Here is a 26625-nt window from a genome sequence, read left to right as displayed (position 1 = left end):
AAAATCGGATAAGTTTGACATGCGTAAAAATGAACAAGGTGATTGTGCTTGGATTTTTGTACAGCACCAATAGACTTTTAGGCAATTAGCCATTTGAAGTATCATCATAGTCATGGAACCAGCAGCAAGTACAGAACTTGTACGTGGACTACCTAATGTCGTTTTACTCTGAAAACATTCAATCAATCTTACATTTTAGTTGGCTTGGCACACATATAACGTAGATTGTATTTCACAAAGGTTTGTGGTGTTGTCATGCGACGAGACTACCCCTGCGTTTTGCTGCAGTCAGTTAGTTATAAGGTACAGTCACAATCAAACTGAAGGAAAGTTGTTTTTAGGTCCATCCGGAAAGTTTTGTTGCTGGTAGCCTTTATTGGAACCTATGTTCAATTAAAACAATGAAATGTACATTTTACAAGACAAAGATGCTCTGGGCAGCCATTCGAATTTGTCGCAAACATATCCAACTAGCTATAGCCTGCCTCTTACTATTTGCACTCGCGCAGTTGCTCAACGACGATACCAAGCCTGATAGAAACGGCAAGTGGTGGGATTACCCAAAAGCTCCTTTCGATGAAAAGGTTCTCTTCAACCACAATTTTGAGGTCTTAACGAAGAAAAGGAAGACATCCGGCCTCACAATTCAGGTAGCAGTTATTAAAAACTAACTTTTGTTTGTACGCTGCATTATTATAAGATTTGCCCACAAAGAAATTTTGAAATAGAAAAATTTTATTTCCCACCTCAAAATGAATATTTATCAACACTACAACTTGGACAAAAATAGCGTATTACAACTGTTCTATGATAAATCGTTGATGTAGGAGCTTACCACAGCTTAACCAAGTATAACGTGATAAAAGCGATCACACCCAAGCGCAGGAATAGGTGTAGTAAACCAATCTTGTAAATCAGAGCTCCAGCGGCTCTGTGTAAACTCTGTTTACAAGGCCTTCATGTGAAACGAACGTGCCAATTGGGTCTTGAACTTAAAAAGCAACGTCAAATACGCGCCCGGTTGGTCGTAAAAGTTGTGCACTGGAGCGCACACGGGGATGCGTGCCAAAGTATTTCATATCATCAAAAAATCCTGTACTAAACTGTGTTTAGGAAATTATTGGTTGCATTTTAAAACCCAATGTTTAAAAAGCTTGGCATGTGCTGTTTGCATTCACCGGAAAACACTTTACTCACAGGAAGATGACAATTAGTTTAAAACAATAAACGGACGTAGCCATCGATCCGCGCTATTACAAAGCGAAGAATTTCCCGCGTGCTGTTTTTAAATCAATCGAGCAGAGAAACCAATGATTGTATACATTTCACAGTTCACGCATTTTATGAAATAACGTTTCAACATGTGCAATATTACATATGAGCGCTTACATATTAGTGTTGGTGCGATGGTAGATTGGACAAAGTTTTAAAATGCGGGTTATCTACGAATTCGAAAATAAAAATTACACCCAAGTTTCTGGCAATTACAATGTCATTGTATCAGTGTTATTTACCATTACATGAATTAAGGCGGCAAAAAGTTTACTGTACTTTCTTGTATTTACCCACAAGACCCACTGTTAAAACCGATTTGTGAAACAAACATTGGGACTAGCAAACAACATTTTCTTTGAGGGTATACGTTGGGCGCCTGACCCGTGAAACAAATTCAACCGCTAATAAAACAGCTCTTTACAAATGTAAAGCGAGCGTAACGTGTTTTGGACAATACGTCGCTGAGATTTGGGACAAAAATGCGTTGTGTGTTATTTTAGCGCTGCGTCGTATTGTTCCAACCCTGGTGGATTTAAACGTTTTGTTAAAATTCATAAACGATTTTCGCTAAATCCGGAGTACAACAACGCTTCATACTCTGTATTTATAAAAGCCTTGATCAAATTGAAAATAAAAGTAGCGTTTAAAAGAAACTAAATTGAAAAGCTTGAACTTTTAAAATCAAAAGCAGTGCAATCATTTGATACATAGTTGAGGCTGCTTTACTTTTTCGCAAACTGGTCGACATACGTTTCGCTGCATTATTTGCCATCAACATTTGAGCGTTTGTCACCAGCTATAACCGGCTCAAATTCTCCTGCACAGGAGAACACCAACACATAGAGATTTCCCTTGGTTGTAGACCTAGTTTTGCTCTTGAGGGGCAAGAATGTGTTGATACGAGAACCTTTTGTGGAGATGAAATGAAATTATTGCTGGATTCCAGCTTTTACGATAGAAATACCTAGTTTTAAAGCGGGTGTTCGTGCTCCCTTTAAACTGGTATGCGTCCTGATGCGCCGACTGCACCCCCTTCGTAGGGCCAGGCTATAGTACAAAAACAAACTGGTCGTGGGCCTATTATTGCAATACAACACACCTCAACTAGCCAAAAAGGTGTCTGGATGGACCTTAATTGCTATTAGAACTTATATATTCAACATTATTGTTGCAGCCAAGGACTGATCAGCGCAAAAAATTAATCGTATTCGAATACCCGGCGTTTGGTGAATTCGTACCGTACTACGTGAACGAAAGCGGATGCGGTCAGTGCGATATTTCCTACAACGCCAGCCTACGAGACAAGGCAGATGCGGTTATTTATCATTTTGCTGGGGACGTGGAGGAAAACCTTCGCAGAAGGTGCTGGGCACTACAATTGTTACATTAGGCCTGTTTACATGATCGGGACTTATTAGTGTCGGGACGTTAATGTCCCGGGACTACATCCGTTTCAATGATCAGAACTTTTACATAAAGTTGCGCTGTTTGCTGCTTATCTATCAACAGGCCGTAGTTTTGAAGTTTGCAAAACTTACAATAACTAATATCTATTAAAGTCTGCGAATGGTTCACTTAAATAACGTCACTGCGTGTCTGGAGTCCCGTTTGCTGAAAATCCCGACGGGAGTCCCGATCTTGTGAACAATTCTAATACTTACAGAACCACTGAATAGATTTTACAACTTTCGCTTTTGCCGTCAGTACGAAAATAGTGCAAGAAACCAAGCGTTCATATAAACAATAAAAGTTTTATTTCTTAACAAAGTTCGAGTTTCAAATCCCTGAAACTCAAAATACGCGTTGGTTCAAGTCATCTATGAAAACAATGTCATTTGCATACAAGTTACGAATTTATTGATTAGAATTTAACGGATTTGAGTTGTTTTAGCTTCCAAGGTCAACTATTGGTGTGGATGAATCAGGAAAACCCATGGACCACATTTTACTTACGTAGACCAAACCTGGAAGCTTACGATGAAAAATTTAACCTTACCATGACATACAGGTACAATATCGCTTGAAGTCTTTCCGATACAACAAATGTCAATGTTGCGCGTTAATTTTTAAGACCTAAATCATCAGCCAAAATGCTCAAACGGGTAATGATTTACAAAATTCCATGTACCACTTCCAAGACAACACATACAAGTTGAAGTAGCAAAGCCAATAGCTTAAGTGAATATATGAAACTGATTTGTTTTCAAAGCGATAAAAAGGGTCTGATCCAGCTTGGCTGCAATGCATTGGTTGTAATGCCAGTGAACCTGATGATCGATATTCAATAGCTAAGTAACGGTCTCCACAGTGGCGATCCGACCTTTTTGTGCAATAACATGAACACATCTGCGTTGATTAGGCGAGATTCGGACATATACTTTCCCTACTTCTCCACACCGAACATTGAGCAAGGATTGTTCACGCCTATCGACAACAGCGTTGATTCGAAAAGGAAGCTTGTGGCCTGGGTGGCTGGGAACTGTGTTTACACGACAGGTTTGCATTTCGGACGTGTGTTTTTTGTTTATTCTAATACCTTGTAAATTTATTGGCTTAGGCGCGTTACATCGCTTGACAATTGTTAAAAAACTGCTTCAACATGGTCTCGAGATCGACATTTTCGGAACTTGTGTTTTCCGTCATATACCGGGAGGTTGGCCGGATTTGGCGGAACATTTGTCTCAATACAAGTTTTACCTCTCGTTCGAGAACGCCCTGCACTGTCGAGATTACATCACTGAAAAGACGTGGTGGAATGCTCTGCACTCTGGAGCGGTGCCGGTAATATGGGGACCGAAGCGGAGTGACGTGGAAGCAGTCCTACCTAAAAATTCTTTTCTTTTTGTTGAGGACTATTCTAGTCCTGCGGACTTAGTGAGGGAACTGCAGCGTCTTGATAAAGCTGATAATGAGTATGCAAAGCTTATAGCATGGCGAAATGACAAAGAAATACCGCGACCTCCAACCGGCTTCTGTCAGTTGTGCTTGATGCTTCACGCAGATGAACATCTTGAAGTTACGACAGGAATCAGGCCATCACACCGCGTTCATTCCTTGCGCGAATTTTGGTACGAAAGAGAGGACGCGGTTTGTTTGAAACCACCAAAATCATTTGAATTTTTGCATGGCACATATCAAATGTGCGCTTTTTCTCTTGAATATTATTTTCATGCGATTTTGTGGCGGCGTTTTTATTCTGTGATCTGCGTATCTATTTTGATTTTCATGGCTTTGCGACGAGCTGTAAGTTCCAACCATTGAAACACAAGGCACCCCTTTTTATATATATATTTTTTTAACCCATGTGGTCCGAAAGCAATTTTGCCGACATCGCCCGTAGGCGTTTCAAATACAACGAACCATCGCACTTAATTGCTGCAAGCGAAATCACAGCTATGGATGATTTTTATTGCGAAACTGCATCAACAAGCACACCAACCGGTGTGATGTTATACTACTCCCTCTCGTAAATAGCGATGGAATCGAGCGAATCGTCAAATTCTCCATCGTCCATATCGAAGTCGTCACTGTTTTCCTCATCATCGGATGTCCCGGAACCTTTCTTTGAGCGGGATCGGAGCTCAGTGAGAGAATCGGAATCGGATCCACCCGTGTTCGGAGCTCCGTCCGATTCCTCTCCCTCCCCCATTGCATTTCTGCAATGTTGCAATTTTTCGTAATTGTGTTTGCAATCTATGCTTTTAATTATATTAAGTTTGATTGTACAAACGATACAGACAGTTGCCCTACTATGCATTTCGTTGTTGTGTAAATGTACAAATATACACAACATAATGCACAACTAATAAGCCAATCATAATCAGTTAGCTGCAGATAGTAATGCTCACTGTTTCGACCTACCAGGTCTCGTCATCGCAGCTTGTGACAGACAGCGGTCTTGTTGGCTAACTTACCAGACAGATTCTATTTCACTTTGTGGTGATCCAAAGTAGCAAATTAGTAGACCCGATAGGTCGAAATAGTGTGCAAAACTGTCTGCAGCAAACAGCGTAATATTTAAATAAAAACTTTGTATTTTGGGGGGAACTTTCGTCATTTATTAGTTAAAGGAAAGGGAGCTAACATTACAACAAGCTGGAAAGTTTCGGTGAAAAAATCCAAACATTTAAAAAAGGAAAACTCATTACATTATTTCGTCATTACTGATCACCACCCGTCCACCAGCGAAAAGGCGTCTTAAGCCATAATTTATAAACATGTAGTCAACTCTTACTTTATATCGAACATGTTGTTTTGGTCGTCGAAGAGTTCAGCGCTGTTCAAACTCACGTCTCCCCCTGATTCGCTTCCGGAATCTCCTCCATCAGAGTCATCATCAACGCTCACTCCTTCTCCGTGTTCTTCATAACCGTCTGCAATAAATGACAATTTTGAAAGGCTTCCAATCAGAGAGCATCCGACTTTTTTTATAGGCTTTAATTCCAAATAATATATTTTAATATTCTGTCCTTCGGTCACAATTAAACGTAACCTTTGTTGACCGACGTTTCACCTGCTGTTGCTTACAGCTAGGCTACCCCAGGGTAGCTATAAGGAAAGCTACCAAGTTACATTTTACGAAAGTTACTACATGAAAACGGTTGTTGTGCATACGCAAATTATATTGCGGTGCATGCTTGCAACCGCCAAACATTAGGAAACATTGCTGGTAAATTGAATGCACAATATGTCGATCAAAACAGAATACGCGGAAAACCAAGCCAATAAAATAATTTACTGAATTCGCGTCACCTGCAATATAGAGTTCTTCGAGGCAAAGGAATTTTGCACATGCGGATTTACTATTGTTCCAATGTGATAAACAATATAAACAAAAGTGTATATTAAAGCTTTTAGTGGAAACAGGGGTCATTATTAAGCGGTTTTATACAATCTTCGCGGCCAAACAATACCTCGAAATATTGAAATTCGTTTTTACCGACAAATTGAATATAACTAACACTATATATATTGTTTATCAAACTGCAAGAAGTTTTTTATCGCAGCACCACGTGCTTCAAAGCGTACCCTTACTTAAAGGATTTGAGCAGCAGTTTGTAATTTCAGTTCTGGTTAATCCGCGATGAAAAACACTCTTGGATGCGAAGAAAAACTATTTTTTATTTCATTACCGCGATATCAGGGGATAGCTGCCAATTCTTATCGGCTCTTGTTCGACTTAAGAGGCTCAACGTGAGATCTTTTGTAATAACTGATAGACATTTTTAAACGACACCGAAGTATAAATAATTTATCCGTGGCTGCTGCGTAACGATTTTGTGACTGGCCCTGAAAACAAACCTGGAACATTATTGGCAGGAGCAATACAGCTGCCATGGTACCTACCCCAGTAAATTAATCTCATCACGACAATTTCACATTTAGTCACGGCTAAATCTCGAATTTTTTTGTCACGAACGCGACAGGTTATTCGGAAATTGTTTCCCAAATGCCGATTCCGTAGAGACCAAGGGGCCGTGGCCGTGACATTTTGTATCTTTTAATTAATTTCCGTACGTTTATGCGTAGCGGTAAAATGAAAATAAACTATGACTTCATAAACTTTCTAATGAAATATTTCATTTTCTCCTTTTTTAAGTCAGGAAGCGTACACCAAGAACGTCCCAATTAGGTACCATTTTTTTGACAAACTATTGTGGAAACACGATTTTGAAACAAATCTTAAAAACATTTTACCGTTACTTTCAGGTTATATGGTCAAACATTTACCGCTCTCGTCGCCGCCATCATTTCCATCGTCGTTGTCGCTGTCCGAACCAGCAGAACTTAGCGAATCGCTGTCGTCATCAAAACAATGAAAGCATTCCAAAAACATTGCGGCAAATCTGCAAATGGCATTGTTTGGTTAAATATTCGACAGAGAGTCTCGTACGTGCAGTTGTGACCACAAAACTAAAAGTGATCTGAGAAAGTAAAAACAAATAAAAATTTTTGCAGTTATACTATCCAAGTGGTGCGTTTTAAATCACTATTGACTTCTTGGATGTCGAAAATTCGGGATTACGGCAAAAACAACACAGTTTTCTTTATCGATCGCCAAATCGACTACAGTGACGTTGTCGGTCTTGCGGAAATTAAAGTCCACAATAATCCCATTAAAGGATGGAATAGTTGACGCACTTCAGCTATGACCAAATTAATAGGACATCAATCTGGTACCAGGCTCAAGCACTTGTTTCCATTGTGAATGGAGCAACAGAGCTCTAAACAAGGTAGTCGCTCGTAACTACATACTATATCCTACGTGACATCCTATGGTAAATCATATCAGGACAAAAATTTAGGTCATTTTGCTGGAAAATGTAGAAACAGTGTTCGATAACATTCACCTTTGTTTTAATTTTGTTAAATAAATCAGAGGTAGTCAATTCCATTTTTAAGCCAATTTATGTTTTGAGTGTTGAGGTGCAGAAATGGTATTTACACAAGCCGAGAATCTGAAGGAAAGTGTTCTAGGAAGCTACTGTGTGGAAGTAGCTTGGTGATTTTGATGGAGCGTATTGGCCTAATTGGCTGCGACATTTTCAATTTAAGGACGTCGCCCAGTCTATTTCAACTGTCGCTTTTCATTACCTGCAACTGTTCACTATTGATAACAACGTTCCGCTCCTTGGAGACGCATTGAGAACTCCATGATGGTGAGATTAAAAGGTCGCCCAATTTCGTTACTGGCGTTGAAATTATAATTTGCTTCCCACAAAATTGGAGGTTTGCAATAAACTAGTTACTAAGACATGCTAATTGTCTTCAGTTAGGCAAGTGTTTTCATGGAAATTAGATCGACTTTTTGTATAAAGTTAATTAACAATCCAAATAGAAACGGTAAACAAAAGACATTTGCGAAATTGTTTAATGTCACGATGTAACAGTGTAACAATATCTGGATAGAGTTAATTATGTTGCAACAAATTTGTCATTCAGTGTACTCTCAAATAATCGTTCCGTTATATAACAAAACACTTCATAATTTACCTTGACGTTGTGCTGTAATTGCTTCCTATACTTCGCGAGTCTGACTGGCGCTTGCCCTTTTTGTTGACGCGAGATCTTTTTCGTTGGTGAGCGGTGTATCTTGGTGGAACAGGCGCTGGTTCGGCAAACCGTCTCTGTTCAACGGGAACCTGTGGTGTTAATTGGTAATAGCGCGGAGCCGAGTTCGTGCCTTGTCGCGTACAATCGGCGCATACGCATTCGTATATCACAGGCAATGGCGCATATGCGCCTTTTAGACTGTCCCGGTCACCAAGCAACAGAGTTTGCTGCTGTGGAGGTTCGCAGCACCCGCACATGTAAGTCCATGTGCCGGATGATTGATTATTTATCAGGGGATTGGTTGAATCTGAGAGCACGTACGCCACTTCTGGCCGCGGGCGTTTAAGTATAGAAGGTCTTGGCTGTTTGGAAGGCTGAGAGGGTTCTGAGTATAACGATGAGCACGTTTTCTCATCGCAGCAAAGACAGATCGAATCACAATCTTCCAAAACCTCGCCACGGTTCCTATATTGTTCCCGCTGGCCACACTGGTTTATAACCGTCTTATTTAGGCTTTTGTGGTAGGAAGTCAACGTGGAAGACACGCAGTTGCATTCAACCGATGGCAATCTTTGTTCGACGACGTTTTTTTCATCCCCATGTTCGCTTTCGTTGGAGATCTCACAACCTGTCGGGAGACTGGATGCTAAACTTCTCGCAGTACTTGAATTCTCTTGGTCGATTTTGCTTGTTTGATAAACCGTCTGAAGGTTTGACCCTGTAATGAAATACAACTTAATGTAAACGTTACTTGGCGATGTAAAATGTATTAGCAGTTCATACTCTGCTGATAGGTTTCCGACTTTGGAATGTATGGTTCTTGAGTTGGCTGTCGGTGCCTTTTAGTTACTTCTTCACAATTTCTTTCGGAATGATGAGCTTGTTTTCGTGGAAGATTAGTTGTCCCTTCTTGTTTGATGAAACCCTTTCCAGGGACACTTAACTGTCCCAAACGCACTGATGCTTCTGTATCAAGCGCTCCTTCGCACCATATCCCGCTGTCAGTGGTCTTCAGATTCGAGCGCTTGTCATTTGATTTAGTGTTTCGCACCGATGGTTGTTCGGCAGGTGAGGTAGCGCGCACAGCGGCGAGAATCTTTGTCATGTTGCTCATCGCTCTCGAATGGACTTCGCTCTTCCTGTGCGGAATGCAAAGCTGCGAATGCCGCCGACGTTGAGGTGCGCAGGTCTGGGAAGAGTTGGAATGTGGTGAAATAAATGCCTCGTCTTCCGAAGACGAATAATTGTCAGTGCTCTCGGTCCATCGTTTGAGGCGATACTCTCTTTGTTTCTGGCGTTCCCGGCGGGTGGGCGGGCGACGGGATCTTTCCGGTCCAATGAGTGGGCATGCGTCTTGTGCGGATGACTCTGACGGAAGTGCTTTGTCAGATTTTTCGTATATAATCGACCTGACAAAAAAACACATTTAAAAAATGCCCGACCATAGCACACTGTAAAGGCTGGTGTGAATTGGTTCACAAGTTGGGCGAATGATTTCGAAGCTAGATTAACTTCACAAAAGAGAACCTAAAACTTAACAGTAAGCGCCAGTCATCTTACTTCGTGACGATTTAGAGAAAACCCCTACACAAAACTTCAACAAACAAAAGCAGAACACTGTCTCCATTGTTCTGCTTCGATCTGTTAATTCCAACGGAAAAACTCCAAGCCCATATCTTCCTTAAATTGCAATTGGTTCCTTACATTTTGCATTGACCCACAATGTAACATATTTGTAATTTTGAACTGATACCTGTTGTTAAGAGTTTGGACAAGATGTACCTCGAAAGAACTACGAAGATACGAGTTATAGTTCATAACCAACCAATGCATTATTTATGACGTGTTCGCGTGGTCCCATGTACAAAAATATGACGAAAAAACATTTGCCACAACCAACAAGAAATGTACGAGAATATTTTTGCTGATATCAACACAACAGTGTCATTTTCTGTCCTTGATCAATATCCTGTAAAGTTACAAAGTTTGTGTTTTGTGGACAACTGTGCCTTTGCCTAAACTCATTCCTGCAAGTGTTTGGACTGACATAAACCCACGGAAACAGAAATAGAAAGTAATTTCAGCGACGATATCAAATATGTGAGCACACCTTTCCACTTGCAACCTGCAAACTCACATAAGTCAATGCAACGAGCTGTAGTTGACACAAAAAACACGCTTGGGACGCCCCAGACCTCATTGAATGTCGATCGAATAACGATAGCTGGGACCACGCGGTGCTGAATTAATCGATCCTCGAAGTCCGGCGAGATTTGCATTGCCCCGAAAACACAAGCTGTTCTCCTTGCCTGAATTATTTATTGTTTGTATAACTTAACTAACTGCACTTGTCGAGTAGATTGCAATTCGTTTTGCACAATTGAAAATGGTGCCAAGCGGAGGTATCGTGGCGCCGCCTTGTCAGATAATCATGTCACCCCGTCGTGTTTCTTCCGTTTAATATGCTTTTGCAATGCCAAATTGAGATTGATCGAAAGGGTATTTCTGATTGACTTGAGAGCAAACTATAAAACGAATTACAGTAGACGAACGATGATATAGCAAAGGTATTGTGTGAACGTTGTGAGTTGCACGCACATTGTACTAACATTTAATTAAAACGCTTTTAGTAAGCTTTTAAAGAATCGTTGCAAAAGCAAACCAATATAAACGCGTATTGCTTAAGTACATTTTAAACTATGTACAGTTTTTTACATTGAAAACCTCGTAAGACAGTGACTATAACTAACCTGTTTTCGTGCATAACGCTGGCAACGAAAGTAATAATCCTTGTTACACGTACGTGACGAAATATATAAACAAATAATAACAAACCATTTTCACCTACCTTTCTGATTTGTCCTCTTTTGCATTTATGTTTCTGTTATAAGCCATTCGAAGTTGTTCCCACTCCTGCACTGTGAGTAGACACGGCTTCTTACGTCCGTTGTCCACCGCCTTGCTTTGCCCGCTGTCGGAGCGCCTGCTTTCATCGCGCTTGAACGCTACGATATTGGCAGGAATCGGTCGATGGCCGCCCGAACCTCGTCGTTCGAGCAACGTACGATACAGGTGAGGACAAAAGCGCAACTTCTCCGCATTTCTTGGGTCATTGAGCGCCGCCAGGCGTTGTCTCGTATCTGCGTTGTAACCTGCCTGCTTTGCAATGTTAATGCGGACCGCCAGAGGTTTATTACCACCTGCTGTTTGTTTTAATAGTCTTTTGCTAGTCTCCGGGAAACTGTGACTTTCTGTACGAGTTGGTCTCGCGTTTGCTGTTGCTCTGTGCTCCCTGCAGTGTCTATCACCAGAGGCGTCTCGGTCGTGTGCAGACATTCGACCCGACAACTGATAAATGTGCTCTTAATCGTACACGATCCCAGGCTTTGGTGCCCGGGGAATGTTCTTATCTGCACCTGCAAGCAAGTTAAGAACATGCGTCAACTTCAAGTGCAAGGGGTACGCACTTCTAGACTCTTATGTTGTGGCATGTCTTAACTGGCAGACGCTCGAAAGCTGCGATAACAAATAACTTGGGCTATTTAAGCTTGGTAACGTGCGGTGTCATGGAATTCAATTTCCAACAGCACAGCACAATAGCCCCTCAGCGACGGTTAAGTTACCGGGGAAGTGCCATTGGAAACCGCTCATAACAGTCTTAATTATTGTTACCGAGCAGCGGAGATATTCCACGTCAAACCAATTGGTCTGGTACTTGCCCAATTTAACTTTCGCGTTCCATACTAAAACACCATCTTAAAATGAAAAAAAAGCAGAAGCTCCTTCGTCGTGTTGGTAAAGTTTTGTTCTGTTAAAGTCGCTTGACACTTTTTCTCTTAAACTATTGTTAAAATAATAGAAAACGTTAAACAAACAACTTACATTCAGTTTTTTTACGTTTTTGTAAAATTGCACATGCTTTAAACGTAACCAAAGGCTTTTCCAGTGCAGTCACAAATGCTACCGAACACGTCCAAACGATTTACCTTTAATTTCCCAGTATGGTCGAATGCAACCAATTCTGTAATTTTGCTTCGCTGCAATTTAGGGTCCCTTAACAACCCTTTTGTGCAATCTGTGGGTTTCAGCGTGTCCTGGCGATAGCACATTTTGATTTTATCGACTAGAGCGACATTGGCTTCGACAAACATAACGACTCCCTGATAGCCAGCGTTGGGTCGATGTAATTGTATTAGCTTGGATAAACATGACGTTTTCGCAAGGTTTAACGATGAGGGAACCTTTAAAGTCCCATTTTGGTAATGCATTAAAACTTGCAGTCCGGGGCTGCCTTGAATCTGGACAATATCCTCAGACTAAACAAAATCGTTTCATGTATATTGTCATTGCGCGCGTCAAAGGTTATCGTTTGAAGTCTTCTGAGAGCGTGATAAGCTTTAAAACGACTAAAAGGGGCGCAATATGAGGCCGACGACTTTTCCTTTATACGGTAGAAATTCTACCGACCCTAATGCATTTCTAGTGTCAAGCGCAAACAAACGCGTGGCCTGTATTAACTACAACACGAAAATCCTGTGGGCGCCATTATACAACAATGAAATTCAGTCGGAAAATTGTTTAAATGGATAAAAAATGTCACTTTTCAATCAAAAACTTATTTGTCACAGAGCTATTAGTGCAAGGTTCGAAAAATCAAAGGTGAACGTCATATGACATCAGATAAGATAAGATACCAACAACCATGTCTAGTGTGAGGTGATTCGAAAATCTATATTTAACATTCAACATAAGGAGCACTACAAATTGTCTAAACTTGATGGACATGAAGGTCCCGACTTCGCATGAACAATCACATGAACCTGACGTTACAGTGCTACAGGTAAAGATTGGCTGAAAATGCATTGGTTTGGACAAGAGTTTTTCAATAAAACGCGTGTAGCGCGGCGGTAACTCTTAAAAAAAATCACGTTTAGGCAAAGCAGAAAGTGTCGTGAACACCAAATCCAAGCAGCTCCCAGACGCGCTAGTTGCCGTTAATTCCAGACATTTTTCTTTGCCTAATTTCCTTTTGGTGCAGGATACTTATATTTTTTGAAAATTTCTGCTTTGCCTAAACGTAAAATTTTCTTGCCTTATGTTTTTAAGATGCGCTGTACGCGTTGTATTGAAGAACTCCTATCTAAACCAATGCATTTACGGACAATCTTTACCTGCATCACTGCGACGTCAGACCCATCGTGTACGCGAAGTCAGAAACAAAAAAATTAACACAACCGATCAACAACTTGTTTTAACTATTTTCAGGCAGATGTTTCAAACAATAAAGTTTAATAAGGGCCTAAAACCTCTTTATCAACAAATCTGCTTTAGCTGCATAATTTCTACACACCCTTTATTGGCGTAGCACTCTTGCCAGTTTTCCTTTCGTCAGCACGCGATCGCTGAAATATTTGCGTAGGAACCAGTCGACTCCAATTTAACGCATAATCTGGTGCCATTGCTTTTGAATTCAGTTCGTCGCCAGACCCAATCAATCTTGTCTAACAAGGTCCGCAGAGACCATGTACTGCAGTAATCAGTGCTCGTGTTGGGATTAATTGCGCAACCCATTGCCCTTAGCGACATGCTTGATCCCAACGCTAATTTGTATGAAATTCACGTAAATTCGCTTCCAAGAACTAACCTGTTAGGTATAAATCGACCTATTGTTCTGTAACACAAACCAACAAAGGGTGCAAAGAATATTTCGACGTTTCTGAATAGGTCTTCTGACTCTACCCAAATGTAATGAATTCATCTATTTTTTTTGTATCTCTCACATCAGATGCTGTCTTACGCAAAACTGGTTGCATGAGATAAAACATGTATATACGGAGTAATATAAAGAGCTGTGAAAACTGGAGGTTAAACAAGGTATGTTTAAAAACTATTAGAGCGAGTTTTCCGCTTAAGGAGCGTGTTTATTGAGGTTGCTCTTGAAAAAATTACAATCATCACATTCAAATACAATATTGCAAGCAACGATTACATTTTGCGCACGGAAATGTAAATTTTAAGATAACTGCAAACAGGTTGCTTTGTTTGCTGTATTTTTGGATCAATATGTGGAACCACATTACTGTTCATTTTCAACCCCTAGACATCTACTACCTGCCAATTAGTGCCAGGCTTTGAGGTGATTAAAACTGGTTTCGCACCCACAGTGACACCAGCACAAATCAGGTCGACCTTGTCAACATTCTATGTGATCTTTGTTATTTTATGTCACACCCTGAAGTTTATGGTTAGTCTTTCGCTAATGGCGCCATAAGTTGTACCTTGTCTTGATAATATATATTTGAGGCGCGATATCACCAAGGCAACAGTTATTGATGCTATTTAATTTCTGAGGATTCCCTCGTTGCGATTCGTAAAACGAAAATTTGTGTTCGTTTCGATTTGTTTTATGTCAGTATTTTAAACAAAGTAGGAATTATATTTAAACTTGCGCATTAGCTTCACCTGTACAGAAAATGACTAACACGTACCCATGTCTTTTGTTATTACTTCTATAGCACGACTAATGGGTTATCCGTTGCGCTAGTGCCCTTTGAAATAACTCACATCTAACTTTTAAATCTCTGCGAAATTAACTTGCCTTTTGCAGTCACCTTTAAATGCATATTAATGACTTACGTCCACCTATTGCTGTCTCTTAATTATTTACGAGCCCAGGGATACGAACGCAAGACCGAATTATACACAGCCGGTATTTGTGCTTGTGGTGCAAGCAGTTGAACTAATTCTAGTGAAGATTTTTATTTAAAATAGGCCGTACGAGAACCTTAACTAACGTGTCCCTACTGATGGTTCCGAACCGGTCCACTGAAAGAAACACAGAAAATTATGGGTTTTGCGAAAAAAGTATCGAAATGATTTCTATCAAAACCAAATTGGCAGGAAAAAGTAGCATCGCACTAAACAAAGACGAGTCATCACATGCGCTTCAATATGTACAAGATATTTTAACGGCTATTTTTTCCAAACAAATAGCCGTCAACAGCACAAAGTATCACATAGATATTTGCGAAAGCGTATACAAAAGTCTTCGTATGGCCAGATGTGGTCAAACTCCCCGTGTTCCTCCATATTCTCGCACAACTGCGAGAGGATCGCCTTGAAAAGTTAAACGAACACGCCTTCGACCGCCATCACAATCCCATCAAGGTTTTCGCTTCGGCGCTTTGTGCCTGCAAGGACTCGCTAGCGTATTGTTCGAGCAACTCTCGCTTCTTGCGCCTTAGCAACGCGTCCTCCACTTCTTGTTGCGACGGGACGTCAACATGGGCCACAAATGGACGGGCGCCTTCTTGGGTCTCGACCTCGCGGAACTATTAAAATCAAAAAAGCTAGTTTAAAGCATACCAAATTGTTGTAAGTTGGTGCTATCTAATGTTAATTTCAAACAGCATGTTCGAAAATACAGGAACAACTGTGTAAAAATGCTTAACAAAAACACATCACTACCAATCGACTGAAACCAACCTGAAACAATTCTTCCCCATCCTCAGTAATTTCAGTTTTTACATTACTGTATATATCAGTGTCCTCATCTTCTTTCTCAAGTTCTGCTTCCTTCCAAGCCCTGACTGCTTCCGCAATCACTGATATAAAAGTAAGTTTGATTTAATGGAAATGAATTCAAAAATACCCTGAAACAGTACATCTTGTCAATCAGATACACATTTTGGTAAACTGTGTCAGAAGTATCATATACATTATATTACAAAGTCACCAACCAGTTTCTTCCAGTTCAGATTCAAGAGGAACAATCACTCCATCATCCTCATCTCTATATCCATAATAATCTGCATCGATGAATTTCATCAACTGCCCCCTTGTTTTCTGTGTTTTCGTTGGTGCTTAAACAAACAAAAAATGTCAAGCATTATTACACAAACAGCAAGGTGTTTTGTGTTGTGTTTCATTGGTTGTGTTGCTATATAGTCTCTGTAGACACACTATCTACATCTATATATATATATATATATATATATATATATATATATACTGCTGATGCGCCTATTAAACTAGGTTTACACATGTGTTACAAATATAACATATATAATTGAATTTCTTCAATTCGCCATGTCAGTATCAGGTCTATAAGTTTCAGTAATTGCTGGTGCACTGTTTTGGACAAACTGACTGTTAAAAAACCTTACGAGCACGACCTTTTGCAAAATTTTTGATCTTCTCATGGAAGCTCACATGAATTATGTTTTTAAACGTCAGTCTGTCCAAAACAGTGCACCAGCAATTACTAAAATATAACATCAAAATTCCTCACCATCTTTCTGAAACAACTCTCGCACTCCTGGCAAGTCTTTGGCAGCCCCAAAATATCTGTGAAATACATGCATTATAATCCATATTTTTCCAATACATGCAATTATCAATTTTTATGATACAGTGACAAAATTACTTGTAGCCTCTGTTGCCAGGCACTTCTTTTCCATCATGATCAAGCATCTTCGGTCCTATTTTCTTATAGTTAGGACCACCAAGCTCAACTATCCTTTCTTCCCAATGAAGCTTTTCTCTCATCAGTTTGTTAATTTCATCATTTAAATCTCGTAATCTAAAAAAACACCATTACAATGATGAGTATAGCAGGCCACTGTTCCATTGTGTCAGAAACAACCAGTTTCATTTTGCTTTTAGCTAAACTTCAAATCATTAAAAAAATATATATATAACTTACTGAAAGTCTGGTAAGCCAGCGTTTTGTATTTGTGAAACTTTGCGCGAAATTTCCCCAATGATTTGTCTTCTCCATTTTTCACATTTTCTCAAATTATTGCAGTGAGTAGCAAGGTAAGGCCTTCTTTCGACAAACTTGCCTTCTTCCAATTTCATTTTCCGAAAACGAGCCAACGCAGTTCTGCAAATGCACCCCACAGATGACATGGATATGCACAATATATTCAATTTGACAAATAATGTTTGTATTAAGTGTTCAATAGTTTTTTATGAGACATGTACTGCCACAGTATATTCATTATTATTTAATATAATTGCCAAACAAAATGTAACATTCAAATAAAAAAAAATAAACTTACACAGCTTTCTCCGCACTTCTTGCCTGAAAATACAAATTATTGAAATAATTTAAAACCAATTGAGTCAACAAAACGCATGACAAACTTACCATTTTGGACTAGGTGGTTAATCTGTTATATTCAGCAGACTACAAAAAACAGATCTCCTTAATTATCACAATTTCTTCGTAAACGTCAAAGCAACGCGAGAATCCCAACTTTGAAAACACATTGGCTGAAAAACTTATACGCACAATATTTGACAGTATTACAATTATTTTTTTACGGCCTATTGATTGCAAATTTAATGCTATTTGTCGGTTAAATCACACAAACAGCCTTGCCGCAATTAAGTGTTTTTAACATTTACAAAGTGTCAATTAAAACTGTTTGAATTCTGTGTGATAGGAATTATTGGTCGATCAAAGGTAAAATCGATGATAGTGGAAAGGCAAAAGCAGAGTAACACAGGATCACTCAAGGGTGGTGGTATTTAGTAAAAAAAAACGATCACGGATTTAAGATCAGTTAATCAGTTAACCTTGCCTGGGTTTTATAAGCAGTCCCACAAAAGTTATTACTCTATGAAGAAATAATGCTTCAAGAAAATACTATCTGTGGAACTTTTTTTGCGTGTAACGACACATCAATTATTTTTTTAATTTAGATAAACTTCAAACAAATTGCATAAAAAATTCCAGCAACCAATTACTTAAAATTACGTGAATTTGCGCCCAGAAATTAAGTTACAATATCAGTCAACCATAACGTTGCACATAATTTTGGGAAACTACCTAAAGGTAAACCTTCTCTTTTGTCTTGCTACTTTCGAAATGTGCAAGGTAGTTCCTCAAAAATGGTTGTTTACAATTGGCGAATGTATAGAAAGAACATTGAATTAGCAAGTAAACCAAAACAACATGGTTATCTAGAATTATACAATTCCGAACGTTTTTAATGGGCGTTTGGTTTTTGCTTTACCATATTATTCAAACTTACCATTTCCACTGTGTACATGAGATGATTCTGTTATTTTATTTTACATATGTTTTTCTTTATTGAGGTTTTACACACAAACTTCACAATGAGACCAACTGCAGAAGAAAAAAGGTTGCACAAGAAAAAAGTCATTGACTATCTAAACTTGTGTGTACTTTGAGTTTTTGGTTGATTTGGGAGTCTGCCTTACTTTAAATGTTTAAACCAGAGACAGAAAGGGACCAAAACGATTTTGCAACAAGATTCTTTGCTCAGAAGGAAATAATTATCCAGTCCATGATAATGTTGTTGGGTCAATATCCAGCTTTTTTGGGGCGCTGTTTGATGTGGAGGTATGCCTACATGTTTAATAAGTGTTTAACCTGGTATATACATATGTCTCAATGTTTTAGTGTTGTGTTCCAGATGAAGGAAAAATATGCTGGTTTAATTGATCTTGAAAATATACCATCAGAAAGATTAGGCAATGTTATAGATTATATTTACACTGGTGACATTGAAATCACAGAAGAAAATGTACTGGATATTTTGGAAGATGCAGAATATACACAACTAAATTGTATGTGTATTAATTGGTAAACCTTTGAAATGCCCCTCTTTTTTTATGTTTTGTTTTAGGTTTAAAGCAATATTGCAACCTATTCATTATCGATATTCTAACTGCTGACAACTGCTTGAGTTTGCGTGCATATGCTCGCCGATATAATCTGTCTGAAGTAGAAAACAAAGCAAATGAAATAATCAATGGTGATTTTGCAACAGTCGTGCAACACAGTGATTTTATGAAACTAGATGTTGAAGATATGAAAGCAATCCTGAAGGAAAGAAAATTGACTGTGAGAATGAAATGGTTTCCACTATGTATATTTCTCTACTTTAATGTGTTTGTTAGGTTAATTATTTGCATTTTTTTAATTTTATGATGACCAAGCTTGCTGGCATCAACTTTTAGCAGAACAGTAATCATTTTCTTGTTTTCTTAATCCTATGCCAAACCAAAGAAAACAAGCATCGATGAAATATGTTTTAGGGTGTCGAACATGCAGCATTTAATGGTGTAGTTGAGTGGATTAACCACAACCAATCAAGCCGGGAGGAACTTTTTGTTGATCTCTTTTCACAACTTGATCTTACTTGTATGTCAACTGAATTTCTTACATCAACCATTAAGAATGAGGTTGGTTCACACATACAGCAGAATAACAAATGGAAATACAATTGTCTGTTATATTTTGTAAAGAAACTGGTAAGAAATCATCTGGAATGCAGCAATGCTGTAATGGATTCTGCACTCAACAGAGTTAAATCTGTTCCTAGCATAGGTAAGTGAAGAAGGTACAAACTGCAATTTGTTGAAAATTGCTTCCGTCAATGTAACTTTTCACTGCTAGAGTTTAGCAACTTCTTAATAATTGGAGGAGAGAATTCTGAGAGAGACTGTACAAAACATGATGTAAATACCAGAAAAGTGAAGCAGTTGCAAGTATGAAATCCAATGATGTCCACATTACAGTATAGAAATATTCCCAAAAGAAATAAATTGACTCTACATCTAAATTTTAGAAATTATAAAAAATTGGCCAAACTTGCATAAAGAATGGTTTGTAGACTTGAATTATTTGTTGCTGACGCTACCAGGAATAATCCGCTACAAACTGATTTTGATTTTGCCAAAAGAGCTTTGATTTTATTGTAGATTTGAATGTTTGTCTTATTCTTTAGTTTCATTTTAAGTAGTTTTATTTTCAAATAGTTTTATTTCAAAATAACAACAATAACCTGACAGAAAATCTGCCAACAATGTCCTCAGTCACTGATGAGACCTATTAAATCAAAACAGTATACACTGTCTGCAGCTCAGGAAGTATTTTTTCTGGTTTATCAGAAACTAAATGATGAAAGACGTTGGCCAACATCAGCTTTAGTTGGAAGGAATGTTTTTGTGATTGGTGGCTCAAATTTTTCAGCACTGAGTTCTTGTGAAAAGCTTGACCTTGAAAAAAATGACAAGTGGACGATACAACCTCATATGTCAGTTCCCCGTAATTTTCCTGCATCTGCTGTTGTCGGTGGTACGTACTACATAATGACATTTTGAGAATATAGAAAATAGTGTGCAGTCTGTTTGCAGGGTTTTTTACGCAGTGTAATTTAAATACTTGTATGTGCTTGATGGCAAATTGTTTGTTTTATTTTGACATATTTTAGCTGCAGCCTAGTTAGTTGATTTGGCCTGATGGCACAATCAGGAATTTTATTGCTCTTGCCACATCTAATTTCCAAACTCAAATAAATAAAACTGATAGTCAATTTTGAACACTATATTTCTTTTTATTGCAGTGTGCATTTCTAAAATTGAAAATAAATAATTATTAATGTATAGTGTGATTCCACAATGAGTCTTGTCCCCCTGTTCATATTTAACTATATGAAACATTTATTTCCAGGTTAAAAATATAAGTTATTTTCACTTTTAGACAATATTTATGTTTCTGGAGGAGTTAACAACAGTGGAAAACTTTCGATGTGTGAAGTATTCGGAACTTATAGAAACATGTGGAAGGAAGTTGGTAATATGATACATAAGCGCATGGGACACGGCATGTGCTCAATTGGCAGTAGGTGGCAGTTCATTTGCTTGCATTTGTATGTCAAATATTTTTGTGTTTTTATAACTTGCACAAAATGTGCATATAAAAGCAACGGTATGCAAACTTAAACAGATTCAATTTACTGTATTGGTGGTTCTGATGGAGATGGGAAGTCCTGTGAACAAACGGATGTAAGAACAGAAAAATGGAGCTTGATGCCAAAACTAAATGAAGGAAGGTCCCAAGTGGTGTGCATTGAATTTGATGAAAAGATATATGCGATTGGTGAATCTCTACTTCTTGTTTATAATTCCCACAATGGTGCACATGACCAAAAAGCTGCAGTTATATTAAAAAAAATTGTTGGACACTAGAACATGATTGTTGTACATTTTTTGCATGTAGGTGGGTGGGGCAAATCAACAGTGGAGTGCTATTGTCCTGTGGCTGCGAAATGGAGAAAAGTCAAATCAATGAAGACTGTCCGATGCAATGCAGGAGCATGTGTTTTGGGTAAAAATATTTATGTCGTTGGTGGAAGCAAGGATCTTTTTGGGTAAGCATCAGATCAATTTTATCAGAGATTTTCTGCAATTTTGTCAGCAAAGGCACCTTACTTAAATAAAAAGGTGTTTAAAGTTACTTGGGCTCATATCCCGGTATGGCATTTTTTTTGATAAACATGTTGTTTGCAACTTGTTAAACATGTTGTGACAACATTGCATTGTAAAACAATTTTTCAGGTTGTCATTTTTTTTTGTTCTATTGAGAGATATTTTAAGTACTAACAAATAATGCAGATCACAACCGTTAAGTTGTGTGGAGGTTTATGATCCAACACTTGATTCATGGACATCATCTTTTGATTTGGACGTACCTATCTGTGGACACACTGTCCTATCTGTTTAAATTACTTATTATCTGCAGTGGCTAAAATATGATTATTTTTTTATTAAGTATGTTGCATAGCAACACTTATGAGAAATAAATGGTGCCAGTTTATTTTAATTAACATTATCAGTAAATTGTGTGAAACACTTGATTTTTTATTGTCTTAATTATGCGTACACGGTTGCACATTTTGATTTTAATGTATGTATTTGTAGCGAAGGCTGTTTCAATTCTTCAGTCTGTGCACTAACAGTTTTTTCATGAAGTAATTACACAAAGTGTATATTGTGGTGTTTCATTTTTGCACAAATCAGTAGTATATTTTTATGAGAAACCTAAACTGGACCATAAAATATTAAGGTTGTGATGCATGTTTGACTTAGCTCTATACTGCAACACCTTACACCGAGTCTTCCCAAACTTTTTCTTTAAGACCCCCATTCAATTAATCAAAAATTTCTGAAACCCTTTGTGTTTGACAGTCCTTTGATTTTAAAATAATTTGTGTACAGTAATTTTACTACAGTGACTGATCAACTTCACAGGACCATGGTAACCAAACATACGAGTCTGTGGGAGTGGTGAAACTAGTACAGTTATGTGTTGTATTTATAGGCATAAACCAGAGACGGACATGGCAAATTGAAATGGTGTTGTATTTAGTATGACATTGCCTTACTCTTTTTGCAACCCATAAAAATGATCACAATTTTATGAAAACTTGTTTATAAAAAAAATGAATCATGGTGCATGCCAAAAGTGCAACGATATGGAAGGCAGGGTTTCGATAAAACACATGGTATCTATTCTTAAATGCAATACCTTGATAGGGAGCCTAAATACAAAAAGCAAAAGTATCCAGCTTCTCATCATTAGATTTGAATAGTTATCAGTCATCTTAATAAACAAGCTGCCATGTTTAGTTTGAGAAGAACCTTCACCCTATTCGCTTTCACATGAATTTACCAACTGTCAACTATAACAAGTTGTTGTGCTCATAGGAAATATACACAGATAAACAACTATCCACCAGATACTGGCAAAACAAAAATAATAACCATGTAGTGCACATGTAAAACAGACACAACATACTTAAAAAAATGAATACGCATTACAATCAAAAGACAAAGTAAAAGTTTACAAATACATACTAGAAACCTTATTTTTTAATTTTGTTAAGAAGTTTAATGGACTTAAACTTACCCAACCATATTTTCAGTGGACAGCAGTTAGCAATAATGCAAAATACATAAAAAAATTGATACCCCAAAGCACCAAGACAAAAAAAAGCAGTTTCCAGTTTTCTCTTATGACAGTATAATGCAACTTTGATATGGGGAGTTAATTTTGTTGTACCAAAGCTTTTCAACCAGAAATTGTAGCAAAGATTTAGGCAACCGACATTTTTCACACAAAGAAAAAATAACACCTTTTTGGGTAATTATGCACTGAATTTTTATTGTTTACTTTATTATGGCACCCTTCGGACCATAAACCTTCTCGTATCGGAAGCGTTTTCCTGTTGGAAAAAGTTTGCCATTGGAGTCACTTAGCTGCTTCTTCAAGTAATCAAAATGTTTTACAGTGAAGTCATACAACTCCCGCTCCATCTTGTAAATCTTGCTGTTTTTCATATGCGCCAAGGATTTTTCTGACAAGGGCTCTTTGTGTAAAGTTTTTCTTATGTGCGATTGCGTACCTGCAAAGAATCATAATTTTTTTACTTTTATCAAAATGACTGGAAAATAAATTTTGCGAAACTTTGTGTAATTATTATAGAAGTCTTTGCTTGACCGTTTGATCAGCAAAGTCATCTGATAGTCACACCAACTGCACTGATGACACCTTATAAGTAGAAACAGTGGCCATCTGTATGCAGCTTACACAATTTATCCTATTAATCTGCATACTAATTAAAATACTGATAAGGTATATTGTATCCTGAAACTGTAACTTCAGAATAAACCATAAGGTCATTTGATACAACGGTCAAGAAATTGCTCTTCAGTGCAAATACCTTCTTTATATTTATCTGCTATGCCATGAAACATTTGAGGTAATATTTTTTCTAGAACATCCACAAATTCATCCATTCTTTCTGTTACACCAACCAGTGTGTAACTTGACATCACATTGTGTTTGGCTTCCTCCAGAGCCCAAGTGCTTCCAATTTTCCTGAGGTGTGTTATATTATTAATCTTCAGAAATAATGAAGTCAAAAAAAAACCTTCGTATACTTCAATTGCAACAAACAAATGTCATGTATTCTTTTCACAGTTTTATATTTAACCTAGTCATAGATTTTAATCTGAAACATGTCATCCCAAACTTTTATTTTACCAGCATTCAGCTGTTTGTCCACATAACAAGGGTATCTGTAGCCACAATTGTTTTGGTTGGCACTCACGTCCACCTTGGTCCAAACATTCATCGAATGTCTATGAAGAGACCACTCATTAAATCGGTCAAAACATCATTAACACATATTTTAAATATCCATACTGTGGTATCCCCTTGTCGCATCCTCTTCAAGCCCTTTCTGTAGTCGTCTCCATAACGAAGGAAGTAATAATGGGATACCAGACGATCCAGTGGTTCACGAAGCATGTTAATGTAATAGGGATTTTGCAGACCAAAGCGACTAAAAGAATAGTAGCAGAAGTGGCCGTGGTAAAAAGCAGGTTTCATGGCATCCCAGTGGGTCATGTTCCATGCTAGGGATATCTATAAAACACACACATCCAATTCAAGTTGTTCATGGTATTTGCACATTTTAGACTTTTTTAAACACAGCATTCTTGACTTGACCACTTGCAACACAATGATGGACAAAAAATCTTGGTGGTCTATAGAAAATGAGCAGAAACGAATCATTTCTTTGCTAATCAATGAGGAACGGATGCATTAAACGTGTAAATGTCAATGTCTTTGGTTTGAACGAACAAGGTTTAATAGATAAAACACATTCAAAATCCAAACAAACATCAGAGCAGCAAGTATATAGGCTACATCTTACTTGATCAGAAAGGGAGATTTTCAAACTATTGCCACTGGTGTTTATGTGTAACACATAAATTTGATTCAACTTTGCCACATCATAGAGAAGGTGGGTAAAAGTTGTGCTGCCACTTTTTGGAATTCGGTTGTAAAGCACAACAGGAAGAAACTTTGAAAAACAAACAATACCAATGATTGTTATAAGAAGATCCAGTCCAAGTAAAACTTAACCAACCTGTTTAGTGGCTTCATGTGCAATTACAGCAGAAGCATCATTTTTCACAATTAAATCTAAAAAGAAAGAGCATTGCAAATTATTTACAACAACATGTATGAGCAATAAATATAAATTTAATCAGTCATCAGGTTGAATAAACTTCTACAACTTTGGGATATTTTCATACAATTCTTATACACTTAAAGCCAAAGTTTATTAGCAAAGCATATGCATACATTCAAGTTTACCATAAAAACACACATTAAAAACATGACAAGAAAATATTCAGAAAATTTGGAATGTTGTGTGTAACCTGTTTTCTGAGTTTGTAGCGTGGAAAATTGCCATTCAACAAACAGGAAAACGAAAACGATTGCTCCTAACACCAGCGACAGGTGTTTGTTTGATTTGAGTAATCTGATTGGACCCATGATCGGAAACCCTGTGAAAGTTTAAGCACACATCAAACATACATTGTGCACTCCAAGGTTCACACTCTATGACCCATTGAGGAAAATTAACTAAAGACTTAAAAGAAATTAAACGTAAAAACATACCACGCCAAACCTTGGGTCTAGTTCAAAACCTTTGTTTAACTCCAAGCAGGAATGACCACCGTCATTTCGGCGAAATGAAATTTGGTTAAAACCGAAATTATTTCACGCATGAATGAACACGGCTTCAAACAATTGTGTTCACACAAAATAAGCATTAACTCACGAAAAAAACAAAAATTAGTTGTAATAACAAACATTTCAATCAGCAAGGTGTCCAATATTTGCAAAACAATATCTACACTTTAAAATTGCAATTTTTGAACACCTATAAAGTATATAACAACGAAATGGGTTTGACTGCGGTGTCGCTGTGTGAATCCCAGCATTCGCGTATTTTCGGCGCTGCATACAAGTGCCAATTTAATGATGTTCCGGGCCATAGGATTTTTCAAAAATTGGTGTAGAATAGGCTCAGAACATGTAGATCACATTACAATAGCGTTTTTTGAACACCTATAAAGTATATCGCAACGAAATGGGTTTGACTGCGGTCACGCTGTGTGAATCCCAGCGATCACGTATTTTCGGCGCTGCATACAAGTGCCAATTTAATGATGTTCCGGGCCATAGGATTTTTTAAAAATTGGTGTAGAATAGGCTCAGAACATGTAGATCACATTACAAAAGCGTTTTTTGAACACCTATAAAGTATATCGCAACGAAATGGGTTTGACTGCGGTCACGCTGTGTGAATCCCAGCGATCGCGTATTTTCGGCGCTGCATACAAGTGCTAATTTAATGATGTTCCGGGCCATAGGATTTTATAAAAATTGGTGTAGAATAGGCTTAGAACATGTAGATCACATTACAATAGCGTTTTTTGAACACCTATAAAGTATATCGCAACGAAATGGGTTTGACTGCGGTCACGCTGTGTGAATCCCAGTATTAGCGTATTTTCGGCGCTGCATACAAGTGCCAATTTAATAATGTTCCGGGCCATAGGATTTTTTAAAAATTGGTGTAGAATAGGCTCAGAGCATGTAGATCACATTACAATAGC

At 38.0% G+C, this 26625-nt stretch overlaps 5 protein-coding genes across 9 annotated transcripts; 2 read left to right on the top strand and 3 right to left on the bottom strand.

Moving 5' to 3' along the window:
* The first annotated feature begins 346 nt into the window (after window positions 1–346).
* On the top strand, window positions 347–4707 carry LOC145908192 (4-galactosyl-N-acetylglucosaminide 3-alpha-L-fucosyltransferase FUT6-like). Its single transcript, XM_082995412.1, has 5 exons — window positions 347–650; window positions 2450–2637; window positions 3167–3283; window positions 3635–3771; window positions 3833–4707. The coding sequence occupies exons 1-5, from the start codon at window positions 402–404 to the stop codon at window positions 4534–4536; spliced, it is 1395 nt and encodes a 464-aa protein (XP_082851538.1). The 5' UTR covers window positions 347–401; the 3' UTR covers window positions 4537–4707.
* Window positions 4708–4718: 11 nt separating this feature from the next.
* On the bottom strand, window positions 4719–11664 carry LOC145912798 (uncharacterized). The gene is made up of 6 exons (XM_083000354.1): window positions 11177–11664; window positions 9112–9737; window positions 8269–9046; window positions 7006–7121; window positions 5510–5648; window positions 4719–4931 (listed from the first exon to the last, which is right to left on the bottom strand). Exons 1-6 carry the CDS (start codon window positions 11662–11664, stop codon window positions 4730–4732), a joined length of 2349 nt encoding a protein of 782 aa, XP_082856480.1. The 3' UTR covers window positions 4719–4729.
* Window positions 11665–15071: 3407 nt separating this feature from the next.
* Window positions 15072–17613, bottom strand: LOC145900776 (pre-mRNA-splicing factor ISY1 homolog). The gene is made up of 8 exons (XM_082988883.1): window positions 17480–17613; window positions 17391–17413; window positions 17033–17212; window positions 16754–16909; window positions 16619–16674; window positions 16068–16190; window positions 15814–15932; window positions 15072–15659 (listed from the first exon to the last, which is right to left on the bottom strand). Exons 1-8 carry the CDS (start codon window positions 17480–17482, stop codon window positions 15480–15482), a joined length of 840 nt encoding a protein of 279 aa, XP_082845009.1. The 5' UTR covers window positions 17483–17613; the 3' UTR covers window positions 15072–15479.
* Window positions 17614–18194: 581 nt separating this feature from the next.
* LOC145891690 (kelch-like protein 23) lies at window positions 18195–22138 on the top strand. 4 transcript variants are annotated; one of them, XM_082981948.1, is made up of 13 exons: window positions 18195–18211; window positions 18433–18515; window positions 18577–18700; window positions 18774–18927; window positions 18987–19204; window positions 19399–19545; window positions 19609–19690; window positions 19760–19851; window positions 20254–20440; window positions 20846–20986; window positions 21092–21244; window positions 21365–21515; window positions 21760–22138. In XM_082981948.1, exons 1-13 carry the CDS (start codon window positions 18203–18205, stop codon window positions 21866–21868), a joined length of 1650 nt encoding a protein of 549 aa, XP_082838074.1. In that variant the 5' UTR covers window positions 18195–18202; the 3' UTR covers window positions 21869–22138. The 4 variants fall into 4 exon arrangements, with proteins under 4 accessions (XP_082838074.1, XP_082838073.1, XP_082838076.1 ...); XM_082981949.1 differs by lacking the exon at window positions 18195–18211 and adding an exon at window positions 18256–18274; XM_082981947.1 differs by lacking the exon at window positions 18195–18211 and having other exon boundaries at window positions 18220–18515.
* Window positions 22139–22487: 349 nt separating this feature from the next.
* On the bottom strand, window positions 22488–25684 carry LOC145891736 (heparan sulfate 2-O-sulfotransferase 1-like). 2 transcript variants are annotated; one of them, XM_082981951.1, is made up of 8 exons: window positions 25622–25684; window positions 25378–25506; window positions 25083–25138; window positions 24867–25016; window positions 24353–24574; window positions 24191–24288; window positions 23868–24025; window positions 22488–23549 (listed from the first exon to the last, which is right to left on the bottom strand). In XM_082981951.1, exons 2-8 carry the CDS (start codon window positions 25493–25495, stop codon window positions 23314–23316), a joined length of 1038 nt encoding a protein of 345 aa, XP_082838077.1. In that variant the 5' UTR covers window positions 25496–25506; window positions 25622–25684; the 3' UTR covers window positions 22488–23313. The 2 variants fall into 2 exon arrangements, with proteins under 2 accessions (XP_082838077.1, XP_082838078.1); XM_082981952.1 differs by having other exon boundaries at window positions 25632–25655.
* Window positions 25685–26625: the final 941 nt, after the last annotated feature.

Source organism: Ascidia mentula, chromosome 1 (assembly GCF_947561715.1).
Source record: "Ascidia mentula chromosome 1, kaAscMent1.1, whole genome shotgun sequence".
NCBI classification, from domain to species: domain Eukaryota; kingdom Metazoa; phylum Chordata; class Ascidiacea; order Phlebobranchia; family Ascidiidae; genus Ascidia; species Ascidia mentula.
Note: the sequence above shows the minus strand (reverse complement) of the source record. Positions and strands in the feature narration are given on the sequence as shown.

What these genes read in the sequence shown, in the direction of transcription:
- LOC145908192 (XM_082995412.1), top strand. Translation starts at nt 402, where the DNA reads ATGAAATGTACATTTTACAAGACAAAGATGCTCTGGGCAGCCATTCGA. An exon ending in GAGGAAAACCTTCGCAGAAG is followed by an intron (nt 2,638 to 3,166) that starts GTGCTGGGCACT and finishes GAGTTGTTTTAG; the next exon opens with CTTCCAAGGTCAACTATTGG. An exon ending in GAACTGTGTTTACACGACAG is followed by an intron (nt 3,772 to 3,832) that starts GTTTGCATTTCG and finishes TTATTGGCTTAG; the next exon opens with GCGCGTTACATCGCTTGACA.
- LOC145891736 (XM_082981951.1), bottom strand. Translation starts at nt 25,495, where the DNA reads ATGGGTCCAATCAGATTACTCAAATCAAACAAACACCTGTCGCTGGTG. An exon ending in AAATCTCCCTTTCTGATCAA is followed by an intron (nt 24,575 to 24,866) that starts GTAAGATGTAGC and finishes TGTGTTTTATAG; the next exon opens with ATATCCCTAGCATGGAACAT. An exon ending in AGCAGATAAATATAAAGAAG is followed by an intron (nt 23,550 to 23,867) that starts GTATTTGCACTG and finishes GATTCTTTGCAG; the next exon opens with GTACGCAATCGCACATAAGA.
- LOC145891690 (XM_082981947.1), top strand. Translation starts at nt 18,415, where the DNA reads ATGTTTTTCTTTATTGAGGTTTTACACACAAACTTCACAATGAGACCA. An exon ending in CGGCATGTGCTCAATTGGCA is followed by an intron (nt 20,987 to 21,091) that starts GTAGGTGGCAGT and finishes AAACTTAAACAG; the next exon opens with ATTCAATTTACTGTATTGGT. An exon ending in TGAAAAGATATATGCGATTG is followed by an intron (nt 21,245 to 21,364) that starts GTGAATCTCTAC and finishes TTTTGCATGTAG; the next exon opens with GTGGGTGGGGCAAATCAACA.
- LOC145912798 (XM_083000354.1), bottom strand. Translation starts at nt 11,664, where the DNA reads ATGTCTGCACACGACCGAGACGCCTCTGGTGATAGACACTGCAGGGAG. An exon ending in TGATGGCGGCGACGAGAGCG is followed by an intron (nt 5,649 to 7,005) that starts GTAAATGTTTGA and finishes CATTTATTGCAG; the next exon opens with ACGGTTATGAAGAACACGGA. An exon ending in AACAACATGTTCGATATAAA is followed by an intron (nt 4,932 to 5,509) that starts GTAAGAGTTGAC and finishes GCAACATTGCAG; the next exon opens with AAATGCAATGGGGGAGGGAG.
- LOC145900776 (XM_082988883.1), bottom strand. An exon ending in AGAGTTGTTTCAGAAAGATG is followed by an intron (nt 16,191 to 16,618) that starts GTGAGGAATTTT and finishes TGTTTGTTTAAG; the next exon opens with CACCAACGAAAACACAGAAA. An exon ending in ATCTGAACTGGAAGAAACTG is followed by an intron (nt 15,933 to 16,067) that starts GTTGGTGACTTT and finishes CTTTTATATCAG; the next exon opens with TGATTGCGGAAGCAGTCAGG.